This window comes from Scaptodrosophila lebanonensis, unplaced genomic scaffold, assembly GCF_003285725.1.
Source record: "Scaptodrosophila lebanonensis strain 11010-0011.00,11010-0021.00 unplaced genomic scaffold, SlebRS2 tig00000001-arrow-pilon, whole genome shotgun sequence".
Lineage (NCBI taxonomy): Eukaryota > Metazoa > Arthropoda > Insecta > Diptera > Drosophilidae > Scaptodrosophila > Scaptodrosophila lebanonensis.
Genome location: NW_022060529.1, coordinates 14,332,758 through 14,358,706, shown reverse-complemented (window position 1 = coordinate 14,358,706; position 25,949 = coordinate 14,332,758). Strand labels below are relative to the sequence as shown.

The following is a 25,949-nucleotide window of genomic DNA, read 5'->3' as shown; positions in this document are numbered from 1 at the left end:
TTTTCAATTGACGTTTTCAACTACAGTAACTCACTTTTTATATTACTAATTTGTTAAATCCTAATCGAAAAATAATTGTGCTTATATATAATAGTTTAACATATGTATGTTTTGTGTAAAACTAATGTATTTGTTTGCAATCGCCATTACTATATTGTGCACATTATGCGCCATTAGCTATATTCAATATTATATTACAATTTTATATCTACTCGTACAATCGGACTGTAAAGGAAACTAAACTGAAGTCATTATCTAACGAACAAATATAAGTATGATTGATGTATGTACATAATTCATAGACAGTATAGTTTACAAATGCAGCGACATAATGTTAAAGGGATCTGCTATGCCTGTGCTCTTCTGTCGAACTTCTAAGACTAAGACCATTTTATCCTCAGGATATAAAATACAAATATATATATATCATGGAGTAGCTGAATTAAACTAAACCAATTTATTTATTACAAGTGCATATGCACTTTCGTCTTTACTTTAAAAATCTTCAACAAATGAGAAAAACACATTGGTCGTGAATTGGGGCCTCATATTGAACATCCAAGTTAAATACAAGCCATAGTCGCCAGTTGGGAATGGGAGAGTTACTTTTTCAGGGGCAATATAAAGATTGCGCACTAATTGTGTTCCCTGTAACATGAACTTTGCAGAAATCATAAAAATCATAGAATTACAATTACTCACTGAGTAAGGACATGTGTGGTTGATGTTCGAGAAATTTTTAAAAAGATTCCATATAAATATAACAGCCGGTTGATTGGGTTTCCGCAAAAATTTGCAAGCATCGATGGTATAGTTCATGAGGAAGGGCTTGTAGCCGTTTGCCTTCTTCTTCATCTCCAAACGAAAATGAATGTTGTTGGCCGGACTCAAAACATCTATGCTCATATTGAAAACGACCATATCGCGCCGAATTACTTTTAGTCGACAAGTGTCAATTCGAATCCAGGATTTGTTAAAATTTTCACAGACTGCATTCGTCAGTTTGATGTGCGCCGCGTACTGTAAATATTCCAAATGTATGTAAACTGTTCGTATTTTACAATTATTTTTTTAACTATTTCATCAATTACATTCTTGTTAAGCAAGAAGAGTAGCGCCATCAGAAATCCAAAAATAATTACAGCTCTGGCCATAATAGCGAAGCTTCTCATGTTACGTTTCCAACTAGTAATAGTTCACCTTTTTATATTACTAATTTGTTATATCTTAATCGAAAAATAATTGTGCTTATATATAATAGTTCACATATGGATATTTCTGTATACAATGTGTTAGGTTGCCATCACCATTACTGCGCTCATTATGCGCCAATAACTATATTTCAATTTCCTATCTAACCGTACTATCGAATTTTAACGAAAACTAAAATAAAGTCATTACTAACGTAGAAGTATATTATATCCATAATTTGTAGAGCACCCTAAACTTGACATGAGGATCACGGACGGACAGATGAACAGACGAACATAGCTTTTATAAATTGTCTTGTCAGCCTGATCAATAATAGAGAGTAAAGGAGTGCATATATGTAGCTACCATATGTTTTCTTCCGCAGCTTCCTCTACATTTGCCTTTTTTCGATGCACACCAAGTTTCCATTTCAAATGCCTGTAGAGATTTGTATATGGCATATGAATGAGTTTGTAGCTCAAATCCTTGTAGTGAAACAAAAAATCATTGGATAAATCTATGCCAAATGCAAAAATGATTTCAGCTTGGTTCTCATCTATATACGAATATATATGGATTAAGAGGAATAGCCAGAGGAAATAACGTGACTATATCGCCATTTCAAGTCATGACAAACAACATCTTTGTCTGGTGTACCACGACTGCTAATACTATATTGAAGCTGATCGGGAAAGCATATAGTATGCATTGCTCATGTTTTTAATTAAAGAATCCATTAAGGACACTCGCTGCAAAACGCTTTAGAGTCACCACTAAGTGCCACATATTTTATTCCATAGTGCGACTTGACAAATGTATTTGGGGCGTAGCCAAGCATATGTGCGAGCTGCCATTGAAATTGCAGATGCGCTGAGACTTAATTACGAAAGCAAAGTGCAACAAACCGACTTACCAACTTGCAACTTGGATGACTTGCCAGACACTTGGCCAGCTTGTTCTTGCAGTTGGTAGTTGGTTGTTGGCTGTTGGCTGTTGGCAGGTGACTTCAGACGGCGCCAAGGCATTGCAGCAACAACACCAAACACACCGTCCTGTGATTTATTTATGCGCGACCATAAGAGATGATTTTTTTGTTGCTGTTATGGTACAGAAACAAAACCATACAAGTGCGTATACATATAAAATAAAGCTGGCCATTACAGTCATTTGGAATCGGCCTTTATAACATGTCCCGCCATCGCCGCTCATGACTGCCATGCTAATTACCTCGAACACTACACACATTAACCGCTTCACAAGGCGGCGTATTAATTGTGTTTGGTTACATGCTCAAAAAATGATTTTGAACAGCAATTATGTGCGTGCTTTGCATACCAGCTCCAATAGCCATAAATCCAATAATGCTGAAGCATTTTTCAAGCGTCTAAGCCGCTGTCAAAATGTCAAAACGCACAACACTTGCCAGCTTTTTTCTTCACTATTGTTAACAAAAAGATATATAACTTTTGATATCACATTGTTGGAGAAATTAAAATCCGCCTTGCAAGACAGCATTCAAATACATATCTATACTCGAATAACATTTTTTGTTGGCTTTCAAAAATTAGAGCGCGCTGGACGCCCACAAGAAACTCACAGGTTTTCAGTACCTGATATCACCAGACTTGAGCTGCGTGCGTGACAGAAAATGGCCAACACGATTACACTCACGAAACCTCTTTTTGTCACGCTCGCAGAGTTCCGTAAGATTTTAGTGTTCAACTATACCGTTTACGCAAAAACTCTTCTATTATAAGTACGCTGAAGCATCTCAGCCCTGTAGAGTGTATATATTCTTCTGTTTTCTACATGAATGTAACTTAAAATCAGTTCTAAACTAAAGCTTCAATAGCCAAAGCAACTGCGGCCTTTAGGCTGTATACACAATTATTTTGGCACATTCTTTCCATTGCAAACTGGTCGGAATTGCTGAAATTTTGGCATAAAATAAACGGATGTAGTGACAGAGCTTAAACATTGAATAGTAGGGTCATACAACTATATAAGAGGAAGACAACAATTCGGACCGATCCGATCACGCCCACTATAGCCGTAATCAATTTATTAGTATAACAATTTGTACGTTTAACTTGTAGGTAAAATATAAGACATTTTAAAAACAATATCACCAAGCTGTAGAGTGTTAGGTCTTGCTTGAATAGTTCTGCATTTATATCATTAACATAATATTCTTAGGAGTAGCTCCACATATTGGGCACGATTGACAATGCACTCACACCTCAAGCGAATAATATGTCAAGTATCCTTATATCCATCATATAAGTAGTATATTTTAATTTTTGCTTTTTTCAAACTGGCAAATCACCCGCTTAAGCCGTACAATGTCCTTAATAAATGTCGCTTATGTACATATAACTTACAAGTATATTGATATCTCAATACTAATTAACAACATCCACATATTTCGAACAGATTCTTTTTATTATTTTGTAGTTGTAGCATTGTTTTAGTACAATCCATTAAGCGCTTACAATTTAATCACTCACAGTTCGTATTTGTAACAAAAAATACCAGAAAAACAACTGGAGAATTAGAATTTTATAATGCAATATACAAACGGTTCAAATTCTACAGATCGATGAAAAATGCAAGAACATTCATTGAGAAAGATTTTCTTAACTCAGGGAAGACAGTTCCTAAATTGCAGAGCAAAGTGGATATACTTTTATGCAATCCGTTTCTACATCCAACTTAATATTTCGCTTTAAAAGCAGTTACATTTTTGAATTTTGTCAGTTTTATGAAAATAATTTGGAATTAGGGATGCAATCTTTCAATTTAACAAACATATTTCTGCATTTAAATGTGTGTTTATTATATAAATATGTAATTATTATACTAATTAGATTTTTAAATGAAAAAGAAAGCAAATCCCCCATCTGGTTAGGGGAGGCCTTTAAGCTAATTCCAATACAATAGGAATCTCTCTATATTTCAATGGCGGTGTTCTAGATACACTAATTATATTATGTTTTCAGAGGTTGTGAGTTGAAATCTCTCCCTCCCTCACAAAATTCACGAGCTCACGAATTATTTAGCATATAACAATCACGCTCTCTTATAAAGTCCTACAGCATCTGTAAGTATTGTGTGCGTTTGAAAGGCAGATCGAGTCAAAATATCCGAAATGCCTTCATCTTTTGTTCTGTAGATATGTGTTTCGTTTCGTAAAGTTGACATTTGAATGACGGGCGAGGGCTTTGGCATGTTTTGGTTTGGCTCTTGTGTGTTGCCCAGAAATTCCTCAGCAATTTATAGCCGCAAATTAAAAGACTACAAATCACTTAATGCATTTCTCACTAATTAATTAAACATTTAACGCTTTTTACGCACACTCAACGCCAAGCACGCACACAGTCACACACACACACAGAGACACACACACAACAGCCAACATGCATGGCTATAAATTTATAAGCCAGCTGATATGCAATGCATGCCAACAGCAGAGACTAAAGAAAATGGGGGAAAAATACATTCAAGAGGCCGGGCGAGCGTAATTTCATTGACAGCTTCACTTTGGAGCGACCGTCGCGTCTGTCGCGGCCGTCTGTCGCGTCTGTCGAAGCGGCTTTTGCATTTAAATTGCCAGCATGCCAGTGAGCGAGCCATTTACTTTGGCTCTGGCATACGGCTCTGGCGATCTGTGGCATTAGCACTTTTTTGCATTCCTCACTCGTTAGTGGTTGAACTTGTTGCAGTTGCTTTGAATTGTTGTTGGTGTTGTTGTTAGTGTTGTTGTTGGTTTGTGGCGTTGCAGTTTTCTGCCAGGCGGCGATTTTCCTATAGGCGTTAGGAGGCGGCGTTCGCAAAGCTAAGCGCATTATCACCGCCTGCTTGGCCTTTTTGTTAACGATTGTTCGTCGCTTGCTATCTGCTCTTTATAGGTAAGTAGCTGATTAAGCCAACCACAGCACAGATTACGTGATGGATAAATCGAGGTTGTAAAATGTCAAATGGACTCACGGAATCATAAATTGGTCTGCTCACTTCCGTTTCTAGAAAGCTAATGGCAAGCCAATTCATAACCCTTTTTCAATGCCTGCCAATGGAGCTGGCACCAGCCTCTGAAGCCACATGCATGTCCATTAACTGTCTCCTGCACTCATACTCGTAAAATGCAATTAGTTGCTAATTATTTGCAATGTTAGGCCGCCATGTTATTAAAAGTACCAGCGACTTGTACAGTTACTCGTTGGCGGGCAATTGCAGATCGAACAAGACACAGAACCGCAGTACCGTTCGCTTTGTCAACATTTGCCAAATCTACTGCCACAATTTTGAAGTTCAGCATTTGCTGTGTGTCATGTAGATACTTGGGAAGCCTGCCCCACTACCTGCACCATCCCACCACAGCCATCCCAGTAACAACAGCAACAACAGGCAGCAAGTTGCCAAACGGTTGCGGTTCCATCGGCATCAGCGCCGCTGGAGTTCAAAGTCGATTTGATGTCGCACTGCATGTTGCAGGCTTTGCTGCAACAACAACAGCAGCTCCGACTCTGCGTAGGCCACCGTTCGACTATAATTTTGTTAATGGAAAAGAAATTAGATTCGAATTTCACTTGGCCATAAATCAAAATGTGCAACCTGCACTTGGAAAGAAGAAAGGGAGGCGGGGCAAGGCTGTTGCTGCTGCTGCTGCCTGCAAACTATTACGGTTAATTTGTGAACAGTTTGTTGAAATGCAAACGCCAGGCAGCGGGGCACATAAATCAAGTTTGCTCTTGCTGGGGTGGACATGTTTAGCGTCTGGACGTGTCATTAATACGGGCAGCTATCAATGAGCATTACCCGACCGATTCCTCAAACAAAACTGAATCAGCAGGCGGTCTCATTGGCTTATGCATAATGTGATTAAAACACCTAATTATCAGCTCAAGTGGGAGGTATTTAATTGAATTTTCAAATCTGTGTAAACACACTTTTTCTTGAATATTTCTTCAATTATTTGTCGATTTTTCGTTGGAGAGTTAGGATACCTGCCATGTTTGTTTTATCAACTTTTTCGTGGTCGTATTATCCCGACAATTCTGCGTATGTTAGAGAGCAAGTTTTTCTAGTTTAAAACGAAATTTGTTTGTACCATGAAATTCTTGGGAACTATGTGGGATGCTTTTCTTGCGGACTTCAATGCTTGCATTTAAATACTACTATTGTAGCGCAGTTTGTACAACAACTAAAGCTAGAATTTCTGATTAATAATAATAAGCAGCTATTCTTGTATCTCTAAGTAATTCCTCTGCTCATATATTCCAAACGACCAACCATTGTTTAATAATTCTTTTACTGAAGTCCATCATTCAAGCAATGAATTTTATGCCTAACATTTACAATTTAATACGCAAACACATTTGTTTAGACTTAATATATCTTTATAAGCAAAAAAAGAAGAAGAAATCAAGGTTTTTCCTATACTCGTAAGAGTTCAAGTGGCTTCAGACATTTTGTTTACACAGCCCAGCGCAGCAGCAGAGCCTCAATTACTTTGTACATACTCGTATTGCCAAAAATCAATCAATGGCAGGCATCAATTTATTTAATGAAAACTAACCGCAGCACGGACAGAAAACTAGCAGGTAACGGACATGAGTATGCAAAGTTGTTGGAGTCGAAAACAAAATTAAACATAATCACCAGAACGAGGAAACATTAATACGAGCATATGAAAATCGAGGCAGCCACATAACTCATAGCAGCAAGACAACAACTAAACAGAAACCACTAGAACGACAGCAATGGCAACAAAATGAGCAAAAGCAGAAGACAGCCTCAATTAAAAAATGCGAGACAGGCAGAAACACGTTCGTAGACGGGAGAGACAACGTGGGCCCAACACTGAAGCGTAAACATAGCCTGGGGCCGCGGCTTGGAAAAGTTGCCACACGCAGTCGATCCAAATAGATACATACATACTATGTATGTACGAGTATATAGCAGAATAAATATAGAGAGCGGGCATCGTGATAAGCACTGCATAAGTGACTCGAAACGCATGTGTTGCCTCAATTTTGATGAATTTACAGCGCGTTAGAAATTAATTAGTGCTCGGCCCAGAGGCAGGAGTGGAGCGCGCTGACTGAATCAATTACCAGATGACCAACTGAGGCCGTTGTTGCATCAGGCAGTATTTAGCGCGCGCGAAATTTGCATTCATGATGCAACTTTTCTTTGCCCACTAAAAAGTTTCTGTGCATTTTTCGAGCAACTCAGCTACAGCAGCAGTTTCAATGACAGCATCAGCAGCAGCAACAATAACAACTACAACAACAGCAACAACAATGACGACATTGAGCAGTGCCGAGCGGCAAACCTGCTTTTGTTTCCAATGAATACTCTTGGGCTCATGGATGTATGCACTTGAGAGCGGGTCTTTCAAGTTGGCAGACATTTGAAGTGTTTGTTGGCCTTTGCTGCTTCGATGTTGCCGCTCATGCAACCGGCAACATGCAGCAGCACACACACACAACACACACCAACACACACCAACACACACAAACACACACCAACACACACAATTTCAGTTGGCAAATTACTGGCATAGTTTGGTGCTGTTGTTGGGTGTTGTTGTTGCTGTTGCTGTTTCTGTTTCTGTTGCCGCTTTAGCCACAGCTGTGAAAATTTGCACGCTCACAAGAAATGCATTGCTGTGCCGTTAGCAGAGCAGCCTCAGCGATAGCAACAGCAATGTTGCAGCAACATTTTTGCCGCCTGCGCCGAGGCGACGGTGTTTGTTGTTCGTTGTTTGCTGTTTGCTGTTGCCTAGTGTCAACATTAATTGGTCAGCTTTGTTACCGAATGATAAGCAAACAATTTGTTCTCATGTCGTTCCATGCAACAGACACCTTCCACATCAACAGGCGCCGCAACTTGCAACTTGCAACTCGCCGGCAATTCGCGCTCGGTGTGAAAATTGTGCTGTCTGACAAATTATGCAATTATTTTACTTATGTGACTTTCTAAACTCAGCACAGAAAAGTCAACAGCAACGACAAAAGCCGTTCGTTCAGTTACAGTTAAACGCTTAATTGATTTGCGAGCGTGTTCGTGACACTTAGCGTATGCGTAATAATTGTGTCGGGACCACACAGCTGGCTCTGGGACTGTCTCCAGAATCGACAGGCCAACAACCACTACATAGCAGACATTCTTAATCAACTCTCTGCTCCAAGCAACAACAGCAAAAAAATATCAGAACATTTTTTCCCTGCCATACATGCCAAAGTCAATAAAAATGTCAACACGCAAAATGTCATGTTGACAAGGCAGACAGCGCAGTTAGGGCCCCAGCAACAGCAGCAACAACAACAATGCAGCACGAGCTGGCAAACAAATACGACAACTGGGAGTGGAAGTGGGAGTGGGCGAGTAGCAGCTAGAGGTCTGGAGCTGCCACCCAAACGGACCAGTCCACTGGTCGGCCACCAGCTTTGTGCTGCACGTGTGTGTTGTTGCCATAAAGTTTACAGCTTGCTGTACAATTTTTATTGACAATTCAAAAATCGTTTATGACAATCGTACTAGTGAGCTTTGCGGGTTTTAATAAAGTTTTGACCCTCGGGCAACGCCACGTAGGAGATGCCTGTATATGTACTCGTATGTGTGTATATTCCTCTTGTTGCATCCCCAGGTACACTCAGACAAAATATGTCATAACAAATCTCATAGTTTTGAACTTCTGAACACGTTTACTGCAAGAGATAGGAGATGTTGAGGAAAGATCAAAGACAACCTTATTACAACAACTTTTCTAAACCTTCTTTTTCTATAAAAGCTTGATGACGGACATCTCGAAGCAATATCACTGCCTGTTCAAAACTAATCTCTATGTACAATTCCAAACCGTGCTTGCAGTAGCTCATGAAACAGCATACCTCTTAAATGTTTGGTGTAGGGTACAATTATGCGTAGTCACATAAACTTAGCAATTGAATTGAAAGGCATGAAAGCATGAAATGAAAACGAAGACCACCCGCTAAGTAACATAAAATAGTATAAAACAAGAATTGAAAACCTCTCGTTTGAGTAAGAAAAGTAACTGTATTTTCTAGTCTTTGACAAAAGGACGTTAAAGTTTTTCTTACTGCAGCTGTAAAACAATAAAAGCGGGTGGAGATGGAGCAGGAGCAGCAACTAAGGTGCAAACAAGAATTGAGAGGAGCAGGGATGCAGGAACTGAAGCAATAATTGTTGCTACGCCGCAATGAGACTTCATAAAACTTTCACAACTAGTCTCGTTGGTAGAATTCCAAGACAGTTTACGGGCCACCTGCCGCAATTGTAGGGCGAGGTAGATGAATTGTTAGCAATTGTCAGACTAATGAATTGCTGTTGGCCATACTCGTACTTTCTACAAGCATGGCGCTGCCTCGCATTAACCTAAATTTCTAGCGACCTCAAGTGCGCAGCAAAAATTGCTTAGAAAACCACACAATGCGCCAAGTGTTAAGACCATTGTAAATGAATCTCAGCTCTCAGAGGGAACTGGCCAGTAGTTCGGTAATTCTTGCTGGCTTAAAATGGTTTGCAATTTGTCAACGCGCTGCTACATAATGATCATTCATTTAGATGTCAGCCGGCAGATAAGCCATGCTAAATATAGTATCTTCCACACCACTTACGAGTATCGCAGTCGGCGGCGTCGATCGGCTTGAAGTCAGGTTGAAAGCATAATGGTGGTAAAGAGTAGCCCAGCGACAACTGCTTAGGTTGATGGAACTTGAAGCGACTTGACTTTACTTTACATACTTGACTGAGCTTGGGATCGCTGCTTGTGCCTTTTTCTCGCCGCCCGGGTCAAGACAGCTGCAGCAAATTGTTTGAACCAGTTTTGATGTGGCTGAGACAAAATGGAAAAGGGCTGCAGCCCCTGTCCAGACCAAAGTACGAGTATCAGCGCATCATAGATAAATCAAGCGAATTTGTTTGCCTCACAAAACCAGTTTGGACTTACTATAGGTTCAATGAGCTGCTGAGTGACCCCCATCATCTGCTACTAAACAAATATTGGCAACAGCTGCCCGCAGGCTCAAAGACAGAGCGGAGAAATGGCGCGTTTTTATGGCATGACCCAGGGTGCTTCGATTACGGCTGCGAGCGAAATTACAAGTTTCCTTCTGTGGTCATTAAAGCGGCTGTTTATTATTATTATTTTTCTTGTTGCTGCTGCATTCATTGTGTTGCGCGGCGCAACAAATTAGAACACACAGGCCAGCAACAAGTTGTGCAACATTGTTGCCAAGACAGGAAGCTCAAAAGGGAATAGCATGCACATCATGTCTGGCCACCAGCACTGTTGAAATTGAAATTGCATGGCAGATGGGAGATGGGAGATGGCACCCCTATGGGCCTCACTTTCTAGCCTACGTATCCAAGTGCAATTTGCAACGCTTTAATGGCTTAATAAAGCCGCAACATGGCACGCAAATCTGCACTAAACCAAATTGAAACTTGCCACAATACTATACTCGTACAAGCAACCGACCAGCCAACCAACCAGCCATCCAGCAAACCAGCCAGCCAACCGCCCAGCAATTTTACGCAAGAGTCGCACAAAAGTCGCGCCAATTCGTTGCAGTCAACAATAAATTTGTAAATTACAAAAAACGCCATAGATATAAATTGAATAAAAAACTACAATAAATAGTACAAAAAGAGCAAATTTAAAGCAAATGCATGCTGGTCGCAGTTGTTGTTATTGTTGTTGTTACTGTTGTTGTAACTGGTCGGCAATACACAACCGCACAATAAATTCAAGAGACTGTGACGGGGAATGGGATCTCGCCTCCTCGTTCGGGGCATGCTCCCATTTCCATTTTCATTTCCATAGCTGCACTCAAATGCAATGAAATTTTTGCTTAGGCACAGTTTTCCCAGCACCATTTGGTTTGCTTTTCATTTACCGTCTGTTGTTGTAATATCAACTATTGAACAGTTGGAGCCGGTCTGCCAGCCAGCCTGCCGTTTCTGTTTGGCTTGTAATTTGAGTTCCAATGCGACTGATTTGACAGCAGCCAACACTTTTAGGCTGCACCGCCTCTGTCTCGATCCGACTCGCTCGCTCGGATCTCCAGCTGCGCTCTCGGTGTTGCACGTGCATCGGCGTCTGCGAACGCTGCACATTTAGCCGCTTTACCCCGTTTACCCCGCTTACACACTCACGTAGCGGCACGCCACGCATTTTTGTCATCTACAGCGTTTTGTACTTAACTTTTGCCGCAATACGAGTACATACATACTTGTATGTACAAGTACATGTATTCAAATAGGAATATTATGTACTTGCCATAAAACAATGGGAATGTTTTTGCCTTCAACCAGAAAGGCCAAAATCTGCGCAATTAATTGCTGGGAAACCGCAGAAACCGCTTCGCACAATATTGACACATCAGGATGGCAGCCAGCGAGCTAGAAACAGAAATTGCAATCGTTAAAGCGGATGAGAACAAAAACGAAAATTGAAATAAAAAATAAAGTTCGTTTCGGCGAGCTTACAAAAACAACAAAAGGGCGGCCACATTGTTTTGATAAAACGCCCGCATCCGCATTCACACAGCCAGCCGGTTACGCCCACAAACACACACACACAGACACACACACACAGACTCAGACTCAGACTCACACTCACGCTGAAAGACAGAGTTATAGACAGATCGGTGGTTGGAGTTACAGTTACATATGCGCAGACAATGCACAGTTATCCTTTGATAGCGACAACAACAAAAACTGGCATGAAGTGGCGCTGGTGGCTGGCTCTGTGGCACTGTGGCTCTGGGGCTGCACGGCTACGTGGTTGTTGGGCCACAAGCCTCAAATGCGCTACAATTGAAATCTATGATTGCATTTGGATTTGATTGAGAACTTGTTTGAACAAATCAAGCGAGTATGTAGAATGAAATGATTGTGGCAATCATTTGCCGCTTTTAAGCTTAATGGCAAATGCTACTGTTTTTGTGTGGAATAGTGCGGAACAAGTTGAGGCAACGAGGGAGGGAGGTTCCCTATAAAATGTTCTCCAAAGCGTTCACAACTCGAAGGTTGCTAATAAACCGATAACAGATTTGTTTGAAATTGGTCTGAAACTCAGCAGGATTTTTAAACACACCTCTGACTTTTAAAACAAGCTGCTGGAACACTGGCTTCTTTTAGACTAAACCGACCTACGAGTATTGTGGCTTATAAACAAACCCAAGGGAAATTCTTATAAATACTTTTAAATACTTTGCAGAGCTTATAAAAGGTCGTCATCAAACTAGGAATCTCAAAAAAAATAAAATTGCAAATCAGTAATTGTACTTCATTTCTAGTAGCCTCGTCAAGCTTCTTAGTTATGCAGTCCAAAATCATTTCAAAATATAATTTGTTTTGCAATTTAATGACTCGTAGAGGAACTCAACTTTCGTGGAGCTGTTTTTCAAAGTGTTTCCTTCAAAACGCAGAGCCACAGTACCTCTATTATACCATCTAATCTCCCAAATCGCTTAATTAAGTCTCTCTAAGCTATGTTCTGATGCCAAACTCGTTATGTCAACTAACTAGCCGTATAGAAAGCTTTGAAGGGCATTGCAAGCAGCAAGGATAACAATGTCAGTCTACAACAACAGCGCGGCAAATGACAACAGGGACAGCGACAGCGACAACAACAGCTCAAGGGCTGGGCATACACGCAACCAACAAAAAACATATATCAGGCAAACAACAACAACTACAACAAGAACAAAAGCAACATAAACATGAACTGTCGATTTGTTTGTGCAAATGCTGTGAAGCGCATATTTTCATTTTGACGTCAACAGAAAAAAGTAACAAAGCCCTGTTGACTTTTTTTTTTTTAGTGGGTTTTCGAATCGCATACAAACGCATGAAAATGAAAAACAACTAGAATTGACAGCTTGTCCAAAGAGATCCGACAACACAGACAAAGCGACCAGAAAACGAAATTAAATAAAAATAGGAAGTGCAAAACCGCATAAATCCAACAAATTACAAGCGCATGATAAAAAATATTATATGCGGTTTTTATTACATTAAAATTGTTGGTTTTCAGTTACAGCCCCAGCCGTTTCCCATGCTCAACACCTTTTAACCTGCCACGCAGTGCCAGGCTCATTTTAATTAACTTTCGATTAGCCACGCCGGCTTGCACCACTCTTAGCCACATATTCTAACGCAGTGCCTTTCGTTCTTGTTCTTTTTCACCTGCAGGCCCATCAGCCGCACGCCGCTGACGCAGATCTCCTATCTGCAGAAGATCCCGACTCTACCGCGCCACTTCTCGCCGAGTGCACATGGATCCGGTCTGCCGCCACCGCCATTGGGCGCTGGTCTGCGAACGGCCAGCGGCAGTCTTGGCCTGCCCAGCAGCACATCTGCGAGCGCTCTGTACGCGTCTCAAAATGCGGGCATGTTGCCCACATCGCCGCTGCCACTGCAACGGCATCAGCAATACTTGCCGCCGCATCACCAGCAGCTGCCGCCTGCCGCAGCCGCCCAATACTCGCCCGCTGCCTCAGCCAGCTCCTCCAACTCCAAGTACTCCAATTCGTCGCTGAAACAGCAACCACTGCCGCTGCCACCGCATCAGCAGCATCAACAGCATCAACAGCAGCAGCAGCCGCCGCCTCATCATCAACATCAGCATGCACATCCACATCAGAGTCCACATCAGCATCAGCACCAACATCAGCATCAGCTTTCGCCGGCGCTATCGACGCCGTCGCCACCATCGCTGCTGCATCATCCGTCGTCGGCGCATGCGCCCTTCCTCGCCGGACCGCACATGGACATGCAGCGTCAGTCGCACTCGGACGATGACAGCGGCTGCGCTCTGGAGGAATATACCTGGGTGCCGCCCGGACTGCGACCCGATCAGGTGAGTGTTGTCGCTGTCAATGGTGCTAGCAACTCGATATTGCTCCATTTCCTGGGCTAATATGCAACCAGTATTTGCAATATGACTCCAAGGGTTTTAGCTTGCATGCCGCCTCTGTGGCTGTCCGCGAAGATTTGTTGCTCGCTGATAAGTTGCCGGCCAACGTGTCGCGCGTTCGCGTTCGCGTCGCGTCTCGATGCACTGCACTCTGCCACAGATACTTGAGTTATTGTGCGTTATTTTGTCACTCGGCCCGCTGCCCCGTATTGCCATTTTGTGGCCTGTGGTCATGCTATGCTATTGCTTTAGCAACTGTTGTAAATAAATATGCGCGGCGAGGCCATAAATCAGTCGAGCGTTGCTTTGCATCGCTTCGCTCTTCGCGAGCTCTTCAGATAATGGCAAGCGCCGCACTCACAGCTCAAGGCGATAATACACTTGACGAAAGCGGGGCTGACCTTTAGACAAAATTGACAGTAAGAAAATTGAACTTTTAGTCACAAGTGTGCTTTCATCCAGCTTAAATCCACGCTTCCTTATGTGCAAATAAAGTGTTAATTATGGAAAATGAATAAAAAAAATGATTATTATTATACTTGTAATTTTATATTTTACGGCAGATTTCAAAATTGCATATAATTCTGTTAATAATACACTTACCTTTAACAAAAATTGAAAAAAAAATGTAGCTTGTAGTCAAGAGTGCGCATTCATCCATTATACGTTCTTTTATATTTTTAAATGAATTCGTGGAATAAAGAAAAATTCAATTGCAATTCCTATCAATAGAGCTCAATTAAATCCATGCTTCCGTTTTAGCAAATAAAATTTTTATACCCTGTACCCGTAGGGTAAAAAGGGTATATTAGGTTTGTGCAAAGTATGTAACATACAGAAGGAAGCATCTCCGACCCCATAAAGTATATATATTCTTGATCAGCATGACGAGAGAAATCGATCTAGACATGTCCGTCCGTCTGTCCGTCTGTCCGTCCGTCTGGATGAACGCGAGGATCTCAGAAACTATAAAAGCTAGAATAACCAAAGTTGGCATCCAGATTCTACTAGGTCCGAGTAAGGACGAGTTTATGTTTTTTTTTTAATTTTCCCCCCCTTCCCCCGCTACAGAATTTCGTCAATAGCGTCCACATTTCAAATGCTACCTAAACCAAACTTTGCACACATAATTAATATATAATTGTCTACTGTTGTTCAAAATTTTATTCAATTCGGTGTATTCTAAGAAAAGTTATTAGCAAAACAAATCCTCGCCAGTACAACCCCCACAAACTGCAGCAACAAGTTCGCTCTTCTTCTTCCTCTTTTTGCTGCTGCTATGGGCGCATATAACTCAGTGACGGAAGTTTACCTGGGTACAGGGTATTACACTGTCGGGCTTGCTCGACTGTAGCGTTCTCTCTGGTTTTTTTTTGGAAAATGAATAATAAAAATTATTTCATATTTTGAGTAGGACTTTAAAATTGAATTTTATTCTATTATTTTTATTCTATTATTATCGCTTCTCATCGTAGAGATGAAGCAGCCTTTTAGAAACTACCACCTTTTTTTCGAGTGTAGCTTCAGACTGCACTGTCTAAATGTTCGAATGTGTTTTTATGCCTGTTTGCCTATCTGTTTTTTGTGACTGTCCGTTTGTCCATCTGCCTGTCTGCCTGTCTATCTTTTTCGCTGTGTGTAGGGGCTATTAAGTGAGGGTCTACTCGTATCTCTGTCACCTAGCTGTCGGCAAATTTCGAATTAGATTGCTCCGCCGCTAATGAAACCCAATGCAGATCGACTCAGTTTACACATCAACTGCAACCAGGCGCAGCATTAAACGTTTCATTTACCAACTGCGGGGCACGCCTTGTTAGCCATTTTTCAATTTGACTTTTATAGCCAATTCAATTGTGAGTGTGTTCGTATATTGGGCAGCAGCAGCAAAAAGAAAAACTCGCGTTTCGCCCAAACATTTTTTCAATTATTTTGTGGAACTTCGTGCCGATTTTATTTTTCGGCTACAGGCTGCTGGCAACATCCCAGAGGAGTAAACGCCACATAAATTATTCGCGTAAAATATGCGACAATGCAAAATAAATCTCTCACAATCTTCATTGCACAGTGCAAGCGCCCAGAAGCAGGCTAACACATTTTTGGCATTTTTTATGCACGACTGTCAAATGGAAGCCATAAAACATTTGACTAGCCCAGCAACCGTCAGTAAAACTATTGGAGAAGACCAGCAAATAGGCTTTAACCCATGGTCGGTATCACATAAGTGAAGCCTGCCACGAATTCCACAATCTATATAGTATGAGTGCCTGCCTGCCTGCCTGCCTGCCTGCTTCATGACCCCCGTTAATCCTAGATAACTGACACTGCCCATCAAGTGTCTTGCAGATAGCGTGATTTTTTCATGTTTCCTTCATATGTACGAGTATGTATTTTTGGCAACGTTACAAACAGAATTGAAAATTTATTTACAGTCCGCTTGAATATCTGTCGCTGTGGCAGCAATTTACGTTGATGCAACATAAGCCATGTGTCAGTTGAGCAGACGCCGACAGCAGGCAGCAGACAGCAAGATAGCCAGCCAGACGGACAGACAGACAGGCTATGACTTTGCAACCATTTGCTTAAATTTCACGGCACTCCGCCACTTAAAAACGTGGCCAATAAAGTCTACTTAGAACGTAAGCAACGTCTTCGGCTGGAGGCGCACGTTGTACACCTTTCAACTTGGCCCAGAGAAAATCTACACAATAAAATCACAAAATTCTCTAAGTAATGCTATGTCTGAGCTGGCGGCAGCGCCTTGTGCCATTGTTCACCTGGCAGCCTCAGCCGATTCTCAATTCGAGCCTGGCACGAAGCTGGCAACCTGCTGGGCAGCAGGAGGCATTTGACAGGCACGGCATCTGGGAGAGTTATTTTGGTTGATCTCTGCGTGATGATGACGCCAGAGAGCAGCAACTTTAGCGAAGTCATTCAAAAGGCACATATTTTATTTCAGGGAACAAATTTTAATCGCACATCACAAACCGCGCGCGCGCTTCCATAGAGTTTTTGCAAATAATTATTTGAAGAGCTTTGTTTGGATCAGTTTTGAAAAGGTTTTTACTAACAAAAAAATGCAATGTCTTCTCAATCAATTAGAAATAATTTTTTAGGAGACCTTTTTAGTGAAGTCATTTAATAGGCACATATTTTATGGCAATGGAGAGCCTGTTCAGGGAAGAAATGTTAATCGCACATCACAGACCGAAGTTGCACAGAGGTTTTTGCAAATTATATCAAAGAAGAGAGAGAAGATAATTATTTGAAGAGCTTTATTTGGATCAGCTTTGAAGGAGTTTAAGTAAAAAATACAAGTTCTTTCAATCAATTAAAAATTAAACTTTTAAACACGTTTCGTATTAAATAGTATTGATGCACAATTAAATGCAAGTGCAGTTCAATGTTCTTTGTTCCTAAGGACTTTAATCTTGCCCCTATGAGTACCTTCTTAGTTACATATGTGGGTTTGCAATCACCTTTGCCCCTTGCTCTCTGCAACTTGGCAACTTCCACAATGTCAAAATACCAACTAACTGTACATGTCATTCTCCTTATTTCATGTTTTGCTTTTTTTTGCATATCGCCCGCAGGTTCGCTTGTATTTCTCACAGATACCCGACGACAAAGTGCCATACGTCAACAGTCCCGGCGAGCAGTATCGTGTGCGACAATTGCTGCATCAACTTCCGCCGCATGATAACGAGGTAAGTCTGCGTCTTGGTATGGGTATTGTTCGGGTTCGGGTTGTGGCACGTCAATTTCGTGGCATTTATTTAAATGTGTGTCTCTGTGTGTGTGTGTACGATTTTATCGTGATTGAATGAACGGCGCAATGTCAAAAAGACGGCTTAAATTACACCCCGCTGCCACTGCCACTGCCGCTGCCTCTGCCTCTTACTCTGTCCCCGGGTATGACATTTCAAAGTCAATGGCGGCATTACGGCAGTGCCGTATTTTCCCACACATATGCATGACCACGGCCATGGCCACATGACCAGCTTTTAATTAATCAAAGAAACAAGTGCAACTAACTGGTTGAGCACACAAAAACCACAAACACAAAACTACTACGAGTGCCACACAAAAAAAAAGTGGGGAAAAAATCAAAAACAAAATCAAGAACGCAAGCAACTAAAACTGCTAAGCGGATTCCCACAAGCGCACATACATACTCGTACTTACATATGGAGTAGGCACACATATCAGTTACCATTTTAACACTGGGGCTGCCATGTTAACGAGAACGACGCTGTGAAGCGATAACTGAACCGGCAGCCAACAGTTAACATCGGGCAGCTCTAGGAGACACTGCCTGACCAACATCCAATCCAGTCAATGAAGGCTGGCCCAACCGCTGTAAAAATGCCGAAATTCCAAGCCTGGCAAAAGTCAAATCAAACCAAATGTGCGCACTCTATCGTACAGCCAGCCTGACCTTAGAAGCCCCTATGTTGCTCAAACTAAATTCAAAGAGGGTTAGTATGCAGATATGGGTTGTAGAATTTATTTAATAAATGGGGCTAGATTGAATACTAGTCCAAGCAATTACCTGTCAATGCAATTGCATTTTTGTTACCAACAACCAGTTGATACTATGTCTAGCAAAAAGTTAACACTTTTTTTAAATAAGAACGAGTTATGAAACTATGCTAAAAAAGGAAAGGAAAGTCCGGTCTATAGATCCTCATAGAAGTAAACAACAAATTGAGAATTGTAATGCATATACCCTTTGATACATTGGGAAGAGGGTATTCAAATGTACACCACAGAGTCAAGTAAACTACAGGCAGGGTATGCTAAAAAGAAAAAACTAAAAAAAAAACAGAGCCAGAAAATTTGCATACAACACAAACGAGACTGGCCAACGGACTGACCGCAGTCGTAGCCGCAGCCGTGTTGATAGGCAGCGTCCGGCTACCGTTTGTGCTGTCCGCCGCCGCCGCCGCCGGCAGCATTAGCAGCAGCAGCAGCCACAGCAGCCACACGCCTTTTTCTGCTTTACTGCCAGAGCTGGGCATGGGCATGTCTGGCTCTCTGGAATGACAGCAACCCCACTTGAGCGGAGCTGAGCTGAGCTGAAGACAGGCAGATGTGGATAGGCGAGCCCCAAACAACAAGCAGGCCAACGCACTCACACACACACACACTCACACACACACACACTCACACGAACACACGCACGCTTCTTGGAAAAATCACTTAAAGCTGTTACCTTTATTTTCTGTGGCTATGGCTGCGGCTGTGGCTGTGGCTGCTGCCCAGTTGCTGCCCAGAACATATGATTTTGCTGTCGCAATGATCGGACCGGTGCTCAAAACTGTTATTTCTGTCATTGCAGGTTCGTTACTGTCACTCATTGACGGATGAGGAGCGCAAGGAGCTGCGCCTCTTCTCCACGCAACGCAAGCGGGATGCACTCGGTCGTGGCAACGTCCGGCAGCTGATGAGCGCACGTCCATGCGATGGTGTAAGTAGTTGCCAGCCTAACTTAACCCTATTGGCTCCGAATAAGACTAACACGTACTTCTACTACTCGTACTTGCAACTTTCAGTGCGACGAATTAATTTCTACTGGCGACATCGCCGTGTTTGCCACACGTCTCGGACCCAATGCCTCCTGGCACCCGGCGTGCTTTACGTGCTGCATTTGTCGCGAGTTGCTGGTGGATCTCATCTATTTTCATCGCGATGGCCGCATGTATTGTGGTCGACACCATGCCGAGACTCTCAAGCCGCGCTGCTCCGCCTGCGATGAGGTGAGTGAAGACTAAATTGCTGGTTTATGCAGAGCTCAAAAATTGGTTTTCCAAAATAAACTCAAGTATCTTATTAAGTCTTACAGAAATGCAAACATTAACCGATTCAAGAGCATACCCGTATAGTATTTCTTACTTATAAATCATTTATTTAAATTACGTTTATATATTATTTCCAAAATTATATATGATTTCCAAAATAAACTCAAGTATCTTATTAAGTCTTACAGAAATGCAAACATTAACCGATTCAAGATAATACCCGTTTAGTATTTCTTGCTTATAAATCATTTATTTAAATTACGTTTATATATTATTTCCAAAATTATATATGATTTCCAAAATAAACTCAAGTATCTTATTAAGTCTTACAGAAATGCAAACATTAACCGATTCAAGAGCATACCCGTATAGTATTTCTTGCTTATAAATCATTTATTTAAATTACGTTTATATATTATTTCCAAAATTATATATGATTTCCAAAATAAACTCAAGTATCTTATTAAGTCTTACAGAAATGCAAACATTAACCGATTCAAGATAGTACCCGTTTAGTATTTCTTGCTTATAAATCATTTATTTAAATTACGTTTATATATTATTTACGATTTCGAAATTCATGAAATGGACTTTCTGCACAAACCAATAACTTTTCAGGCAACGTTCCTCAATGTGTCTCTGGCTCTTTGTCTTAGTATTTGGACACTTTTCTAAAACTTTGTCGAACTTTGTCATCCACTCTTTTGCAGATTATCCTTGCCGACGAGTGCACCGAAGCCGAAGGACGTGCCTGGCACATGAATCATTTCGCTTGCCACGAGTGCGACAAACAACTAGGCGGCCAACGTTACATAATGCGAGAGGGTAAGCCCTATTGCCTGCTCTGCTTTGACGCCATGTTCGCCGAGTACTGCGATTACTGCGGCGAGGCCATTGGCGTGGATCAGGGCCAAATGAGTCACGACGGACAGCACTGGCATGCCACAGACGAGTGCTTCTCGTGCAACACTTGCCGATGCTCGCTGCTGGGTCGCGCCTTTTTACCTCGTCGGGGCGCCATCTACTGCTCCATAGCTTGCAGCAAAGGGGAACCACCGACGCCGTCGGACAGCTCGGGCACGGGCATGTATACCACACCCACACCACCCACCCAACGCGTCCGCCCACAGACTCGCATACCTAGCAGCCACGCCTCCAGTTCGCCGCCCATGTCGCCACAGCAGCAGCAACAGCATCAGGCCAGCTTCAATCAGGCCATGTACCATCTGCAGAGCCAGCAGCTGGCGGCGGGTGTGAGTGGCCAGGAAGAGGCCTGTGCCGGAACCATGCCTGGTGGCAGTCTAGTGGGTCTGGGCGCGGAACTTACGCTGCTCGAGCACGCCAAGCAAAGTTACCCAACATCGGACTCAGACGCGGGTGTCGTCAAAGATTCGGAGCACGGTGCTGGCGACTTTACGGACTTCTCCGGTGGCCGCGCCTCAAGCACCTCCCAGAACATGTCTCCGCTCAACTCACCGGGTGATTTTCAACCGCATTTGATGCCAAAGCCCATGGAACTGCAACGCGACGGTATCTACAACTTCAACGAGATGGCGCTTAATTTGGATGCGGCGTGGCCGGCAAAGCCCCCGTTGGGTGCCACACACAGCTATCAGTTGCAAAGACAATTGCAGCAGGTCTCCAAATTAGAGAACTCCATAACGTCGAGCATGCCCGAACTGACGGCTGCTGGTGGTCAACAAATGCCGCACTATTCGCAGATACCTGCATCTTCAGGAGCACAGAGCACAGTACCACTGCATGCCTCTGCGCAGCAGTTCTCTGCTCCACAGCACGAGTATGTGGACATTATGCATGCGCCACCACCGCCACCACCCTCCGAAATACCCGAACTGCCCACACCCAATCTTTCCGTGGCCTCCACTGCTCTACCGCCCGAACTAATGGGCTCACCCACACATTCGGCAGGAGACCGTTCCCTCAACACCCCTCTGTCCACACAGTCGGCCAATCAACCAACCACACATCCCGTCTCTATACTGAGCGGCGCCTCCTCGTCATCGCCAATGAGCGGTGCCAATAGTGGTGAGGGCAAGAAAAAAGGCGTGCGCTTTGAGGGCATTCCAGACACCTTACCAAGATCGCGCAGCTACTCTGGTAATGGCGCTGGTACTGCCGGCGGCGGAGGTAGCAGCCATGCTGAGGGCAGTAGTCGGCAGACACGTGAGCGCGATGGCCATGGACATTCCTCACGCCGACGCAGACGACGCAAGTCGTCCAGCCACCACCGCAGTGGCAGCGGCCATCGCTCCCACTCGACCACGCGTGCCGACACCTATGCACCCGCTCAGCCGCTCTCCTCCTCCTACCAAGGTCCACCCTCACTGCTGCATAGTGCGCTGGCCGAGGGCGATGCACATAAGCCGCCAAAGCAACACTCTCGCGACTCAGAGGAGGATGATGCCTCCAGCGTATGCTCGACGTGCTCCTCTAGTTCGTCAAGCTCCGAGGACTACATGATGATGTATCAACTGCCGCAGCGTCGTCATTATGGCGGCGTACGCGTCAGCTACGTTCCCAACGACGCCCTGGCGTACGATCGCAAACGCAAGCCCTCGGAACTGGGTGACAAGGACAAAAACTGCATCATCTCGTGATGCTGTTCAAAGCTGCTCGAGGGCATCACAATTAGCGTTGATTGCTTGCGAACGCGCGATTATAAATGTGGCGCTGGCGGCGCTAAATCAATGGACATGGACATGGACACTAACGAAGTAGTCGCCAATGAACCGGCTCTGTCCAGTTTCGGTTCCAGATGCACTGGATTTGCATTTGAATGTACGCCACTTCCATGTCAACTCAACAAAGCAATAAAGTTCAACTTGATTTTAAGGGTTAGGCAACTATGAAACAATAAGAGCCACCACAATGGGCTCAACACGGTTCCAAATACACATCCCTACGAAAGTAAGCTACAAAGTGAAAGTAATATAATTTAATTATATTTTTATACTCGTACCACATAAACGATGCATAAGTTTTAAATTAAATTAGTGATAGGATGTCGATTACTTATTTATATATCCGAGGGTAAGTCGGGCAGACTAAGAACAGATTTATATATATTTATACCCACTAAGATCTATGCAACAACTATTTACAATATCAAACCTACACTATTTAATTGATTCGATTGGCTAAAGAAAATTAACAATAATTGTACAATTGTAAGCTGTATTCTTAATTAAATAACATAAATAAAGAGTTCAAAGGAATATAATACATTTTTATTGCATTTTTGATTTGATTGAAATCGGTGAATAGGATGTTTAAATCTTAGCAGGGTCTTAATATTTGAATTCCAAAGCAACGAATATATCAAAATATTCCCAATATCAGTTTTATCTGTTAATTTTAAAGTATTTATTAGGCAGCAGGTACAGATAGGCTCTGGAGTTTAAAATATTTGATATTTGGTTTAGAAAAAATTTACGATTTAAAGAAAGAAAGGCTGGCCTTAGAGGACCTTTTGGGGTAGACATTTGCCGATCAATATGAAATAAATAAATTTACAACAAGTTGGGTATTAAAGTTATGTATTTCTCGAAGCGCATAAGTCTTACTTCTTATTTTAAGCATTGAGTTGAAGGCAGATTAGAGCCATCGCCCATCCCACCCATAGCCTTAAGTTCGGTGTCAACAACAGCTTATAACTTTAAATTATTTGCATCTGACATAAATCAAACAAAACAAAAATAACAAAACGACCCAAGATTATCAACTTAACAGAGCAGTGCGGCGGGCTTCGAGACCCTGGTCTTGTTTCGAATTTGTTCAAATTTCTTGGGTAAATATTGATTAAGTGGCGTAAACGTTCGCCACTTCTCAGCAACTGCGCCCACACGCTTCGTCGAGCACCCTTAAGCTCAAATACAAATACGAATCGCAGAAGACCAAATGCTCAGACAACGGCATAAGGTGGAGTGGAAAACAGCTGGCAAATCCAAGTTGATGGGGCCAGGTAGTACCTAGAATTATGCATCAGATAATGAATATAAATTATGCGCATATGCATGCAAAACTACCAGAGGCAGCAACATGAAAATTAAAATCGAAAATAAAACAAGCGCATTTTGTGTTGCTAATAAGTTGATGGCAAATTATGGTGGCAATGGCAGCGACACGAAGCCAACAACGACAGAGCAGCAGTCGCAGCAGCAGCTTGATAGCGGACTGGCTAGGGGCAGGTGCAGGCAGGGGCAGGCAGGGGGTAGAGGAAAGGAACGTTGAAGTTAAAGCAATCACATGCATGCAACACTTGCTGCAGGGCGTAATTAGTAAATAATGCAGGTAGCAACCAGACTTTCAGTTAGTTAGAATTGGCAGTTACACCACCACATGTACGTGTATGGAGTAGTAGCAGCAGCAGCAACAACAACTACAAAATCAGCAGCGACAGCAACCAGAACAACAATGTTGCCCGGAAAGTTGCAGCTTTTCTAGGTTGGCTGACAAATCTTTTGCCGCCTGCCGCATGGAATGCGTGCGCCTTCATATAATTTGCGCGCTGCTCACAACTAGGGCCCCCACTTGTCCCTGCACTGCTGCCTGCTGCCTGCTAATGGCCGCTTAATAATAGTCCAGCTAAATGGGCAGCATTAAATCAAAATGGCCAGCGCGTCGATACCTGCATGTGAGCGCACAAAACGGCGACCGATGCGGTTGGGCGATAAGACTTGGAATTGTGTGCGTCTGGCATTGATAAGCCAAATAACTTAACGTTCGCTCGCACAAAGGCACATAGACACACACACACACACACACATATATACGCACATACATTGAGAGATTGCAGACTAGTTTTGCAATTGTAATTTCGGAAAAGTTTGCCTGGACACATGGGCATCGTTTTTGGTACGCATTGCCTTAAGTAGATAGATTTTTGGGTCTGTGGTATCTTTCGTTGTACATAATCCGCAAGTGAGACAGACACTCACACACACACACACACACACACACACACACCACCACCAGCAGAGCAGCCACCTTGACAACTTTCTCTTTCGCTCGCATTCACTTTGTGCGACGCTTTGTGCTTTATTGCATGTCATTTCCGTTTCCTCTGCCGCTTGCATACGAGTACATGCTTCTGATGATTGGTCTGCACGGCTTCCGCTGCTCGGGTAAATGCAATGCAACCATTACGTTAATCCTGTCACACACACACACACACACAGACAGACACAGGCACAGGCACACCCCCTGGTCTCTGTACATCTGTACATCAGATATGGCAAAATTTATATTCGCATTTTCGACTCTTATTTTTATCATGGCCCCAAACACCAAACCACGCACAAATTGTAAACCTGCAACTGCAGTTATTACCAAGTAACAACAACTACAACAATGCACAGTTAGTCGGACTGACAGACAGATAGACACACAGATAGACATGGCAAAGAACGCCACACACACAGACAGACACCATACAAAGAGACAGACACTGGAACACCCTCAAACCTGGTGACTTTTGTTGTACATTTCGCCTGCAGGACATTGAGTGCCGGCCGCCTTTGTTGCTGTTGTTTTTGTTGCGCTTTTGCCTGCACTTGTTCGAGGCATTTTCAATACGCTCTTGAGTTTTTATTACGCAAATTACATTGAAGTTTATTTGTATTGTGCTGTGCATTTCGTTATTGGTGCGTTATGTGACATTAAAACGGAATATAAGGGGCGCAAATAATGAAGGATTTCTTCCATTTCCACTTATGTTTGTGTTCCATTTATGTTCCCAATATGTGATCATCATTTCGGAATTACTTGTATGTTCAAAACAACTTTCAAAATATGCAAAAAAATAAAGTAGTCTCTCCCTCCTCCTCTAATAATTGTGCCACCCAGGACGGAATTAAATAAAGAATTAAGAATGTGTATAATAATTATAACAATTTAAAAATGGAGAAAATTAAAAAAAAACACATTTTTGATCGATCCTTTGGTGTGTGAACTCACGTAAAATAAACACACATATGCCGCTATTGTGAGTA

General features: G+C 42.6%; 1 protein-coding gene across 1 annotated transcript in view; it reads left to right on the top strand.

Annotated features, from left to right (window-relative positions):
- The window catches only part of LOC115633767 (protein prickle), a 55,018-nt gene extending 31,837 nt beyond the window's left edge, over positions 1-23,181 (top strand). The window contains exons 2-8 of the mRNA XM_030531242.1: positions 13,417-13,779; positions 13,870-14,083; positions 17,731-17,844; positions 19,479-19,607; positions 19,693-19,896; positions 20,649-21,189; positions 21,244-23,181. Of these exons, the coding sequence (XP_030387102.1) occupies positions 13,417-13,779; positions 13,870-14,083; positions 17,731-17,844; positions 19,479-19,607; positions 19,693-19,896; positions 20,649-21,189; positions 21,244-22,556 (2,878 nt within the window). The 3' untranslated portion in view covers positions 22,557-23,181. The remainder of the gene's footprint in view (positions 1-13,416; positions 13,780-13,869; positions 14,084-17,730; positions 17,845-19,478; positions 19,608-19,692; positions 19,897-20,648; positions 21,190-21,243) is intronic.
- The last annotated feature ends 2,768 nt before the right edge of the window (positions 23,182-25,949 follow it).